Source organism: Myotis davidii, unplaced genomic scaffold (genome assembly GCF_000327345.1).
Source record: "Myotis davidii unplaced genomic scaffold, ASM32734v1 scaffold1387, whole genome shotgun sequence".
In the NCBI taxonomy this organism is placed as follows: domain Eukaryota; kingdom Metazoa; phylum Chordata; class Mammalia; order Chiroptera; family Vespertilionidae; genus Myotis; species Myotis davidii.
In genome coordinates this window covers 17,176-20,394 of record NW_006298039.1, presented here as the reverse complement: position 1 = coordinate 20,394, position 3,219 = coordinate 17,176, and the positions used below count along the sequence as shown (strand labels likewise).

The following is a 3,219-nucleotide window of genomic DNA, read 5'->3' as shown; positions in this document are numbered from 1 at the left end:
TGGGATAATTTTTGAATCTCCTTTCCACTTGACAGCTCTCAAAAGTCTATGGCCCGGTGTTCACTGTGTACTTTGGCATGAAGCCCACGGTGGTGCTGCATGGGTACGAGGCCATCAAGGAAGCCCTGATCGACAGGGGCGAGGAGTTTGCTGGAAGAGGCCATTTCCCATTGGCTGAGAAAACTAACCAAGGGTTTGGTAGGTGTGCGTGTGGGCTAGGGATGGGGAGGATGGAAAATAAGAATTTTAAGATCTCTTCAGAAAGCTTGGCCCCTCGGTGTGGACGCCAAGGGTCAGCTTCCTCCTCCTTGTCTGGGACCTCACTGCCAGTTTCTGTTTCCCTCCTTGGTAGGAATCCTTTTCAGCAGTGGAAAGAGATGGAAGGAGATCCGGCGCTTCTCCCTCATGACCCTGCGGAATCTGGGCATGGGGAAGAGGAACATTGAGGACCGTGTTCAAGAGGAAGCCCGCTGCCTGGTGGAGGAGTTGAGGAAAACCAATGGTGGGTGATTCTATGCACTGTAACTCTGACCTTAACCTTTCAGGGCGGTCTGCCTCCCGCGGAGGAGTGAGGGTCTGAAGCAGAGCGCAGGGAGGTTTTGTGTGTCTGTGCTCCTTGTGCGTGCATACCCTTGATTGTGCATAGTGTGGATACAAAGGGTCATTCGTTCCTATTTTCTCTAAACTTTAACTATTTTCACATCCGAAATCACAAAGGATATTTTTGAGTCTCATATTTTGACAAAGCCAGGGAACAATGTTTTTGCTATAGCAAAACCAGAGCACTTCACCAGGTGATGCTTGTCAGGTGGATGTGGTGGGAATTGCCTCATCACTCTCAGATGAAGCATGTAACAAGTAACATGTGCCTAGATTTGCATGGTCAATCTCTAAGAGTGCCTTTCAGGGCCCAGTCCCATAGTTCAGGCCAATAATGATGCCATCTATGGTATTAATCACTGAGGCATGTCTTTGTACAATTCTCATCATCACTTATGATTTCTCTGTAGAGACAGCACTATTTTAAACATATTGGCATTAATTACTATTTGTTACTCACTGTATGGATTTATGTATTTTGAATACATGCTACATTAAAATTCTTCAAAATACAAAAAAGTCATCCATAAAAAAAAGTCTGGAACTCAAAAGAAAATGGGCTAGAGATTTAATAGCACTTTAAGAAAGAGGATATTATTAATATGGGCAATAAACATATGGGAAGTTTTTCAACTTCCTTAATAATGAGGGAAATGCAAAATAAAAATATAAAAATCCACATCCAACAGAATAACTAAAATTTAAAAGACTAACAATACCAAATTTTGATTATAATGTATAGCAACTGAAATTCTTATAACTATCCTATATAATAAAAGCCTAATGTGCTAAGTGTCTGACAGTTCATTCGACCGTTTGACCAGTCACTATGATGTGCACTGACCACTAGGGGGGAGATGCTCTGACCGGTTAGCTTGCTGCTGGGACCCAGTCTATTGGGACTGGGCAAGACGGGCCAGAATGCTCTAGAACCCTCCCTCCCTGCCCTGATCATGCACTAGTAGGGTCTCTTGGCCTGGCCTGTGCCCTCTAGCAATCTGGGACCACTTGGGGTATGTTGGAGAGCTGATTGGTTTTGGCCTGATCCTGCAGGCCAGGCGGAGGGGCCCCACTGGTGCACATATTTGTGCACCAGGCGTCTAGTCATGATAAGAGAGAAGCACTGATTGGTTGCCTCCTGCACACCCGCTCCAGGAGATCGACCTTGGAACCCAGGCATGTGCTCTGATCGGGAATCAGACCATGACCTCCTGATTCATAGGTCAATGCTCAACCACTGAGCCACACCAGCAGAGCTACCTATTTTAAATTCTTCCTTCCATATTATGTGAAAGGAAACACCAAAAATCATATTTCACCTGTGAATCACAGACAGACAAAGAAATCCCCAAGACTTTTCAAATTATCCTTTACCTATCAGGTTAAAATAAAAGTTGTTTTAGCCCTGGCCGGGTGGCTCAGTTGATTAGAATATAGTCCTATACACCAAAAGGTTGCAGGTTTCTTTCCCAGTTGGGGGCGTCTACAGGCAGCAACTGATCGATGTTTCTCTCTCACATCAATGTTTCTCTCTCTCTCTCTCTTCCTCTCTCTTTAAAATTCAGTAAAAGCATATCCTCAGATGAAAAATTTAAAAAAAAAAGTTTTTTTAAAGCTTAGAGCCCTGGAATATATTTTTTAAATCCTCAACCAAGGATACTTTCCATTGATTTTTTTTCTTGATTTGAGAGAGTGGAAAGGAGGGGAAGAGACAGAGAGAAAAAAACATTGTTGACTGGTTGCCTTCCATGAGGTTCCTGACCTGGGTAGCCTGCAACCGAGGTACCCGCTCTTGACAGGAATTGAACTGAGGACCCTTCAATCTGTGGGTCTACTCTCTATCCACTGAGTCAAATCAGCTAGGGCCTTGGAACGTTTAACAGAGCCTGGTCTAGAAGTCACTAACTAGATATTTCCTTTTATTCTACGCCCTACTATTTCCTCCCCACATTTAACAAAATTTATAGTATAAAGCAGTGGTCACCAACCTTTTGGACCTCACAAACCACCAGTGGTTCATGGACCAGCAGTTGTGGACTGCTGGTATAAAGCACATAACATGAGATCTACCCTCTTAGCAATTAAGCATACATTACAGTATCAGGCAGCTAACTGCTCAGTAGGGCTCAAGCCCCACAGGGTGGGGTGACAGGTAATCCAGAGGGTGGGGCTATTGCTTTCCCCCAGGGGAGTGTGCCACCCAAGAAAGATGGCATCTGTGTTATTAGAGAATGACTCAGGACAGGTTCCTGGTGGCTCTCTCCCCAGAGCCACAAACCCAGTCTCTCCTCATAGAACTATAGTCTATGCCACCCTCCCTCCCTCTGTCAGAGCCCAGTGTTAGTGGTTATGAGATTTTGGGTATTGGTTCTTTAAGAGGGTACCTGTGTCACTAGCAGACTTCCATCTCCCCCTGGTGGACAGAATTCCTGCTAATTTTCACAGCCAGACATTACATGGGAGCCTCTTCCAGGCTCTTGTGCTCTGGGCTGGGTAGCCTGGCTTGCAGTTGAGACCCCACCCTTCTCAGGTGGAACCTTTGCAGCTGAGATCTCTCTCCAGAATCTCAGCTACCAGCCTTTTTCATGTCTCCACTCTCCCTACCAGTCTCAATGTGCC

The 3,219-nt window shown here is 45.3% G+C and overlaps 1 protein-coding gene across 1 annotated transcript in view; it reads left to right on the top strand.

Annotated features, from left to right (window-relative positions):
• Positions 1-35: 35 nt before the first annotated feature.
• LOC102759998 (cytochrome P450 2C9-like) overlaps positions 36-3,219 on the top strand; it is a gene marked incomplete at its 5' end in the record, with an annotated part of 8,344 nt that continues 5,160 nt past the window's right edge. The window contains 2 exons of the mRNA XM_006773744.2: positions 36-198; positions 353-502. Coding sequence (XP_006773807.1) covers positions 36-198; positions 353-502 — 313 coding nt within the window. The remainder of the gene's footprint in view (positions 199-352; positions 503-3,219) is intronic.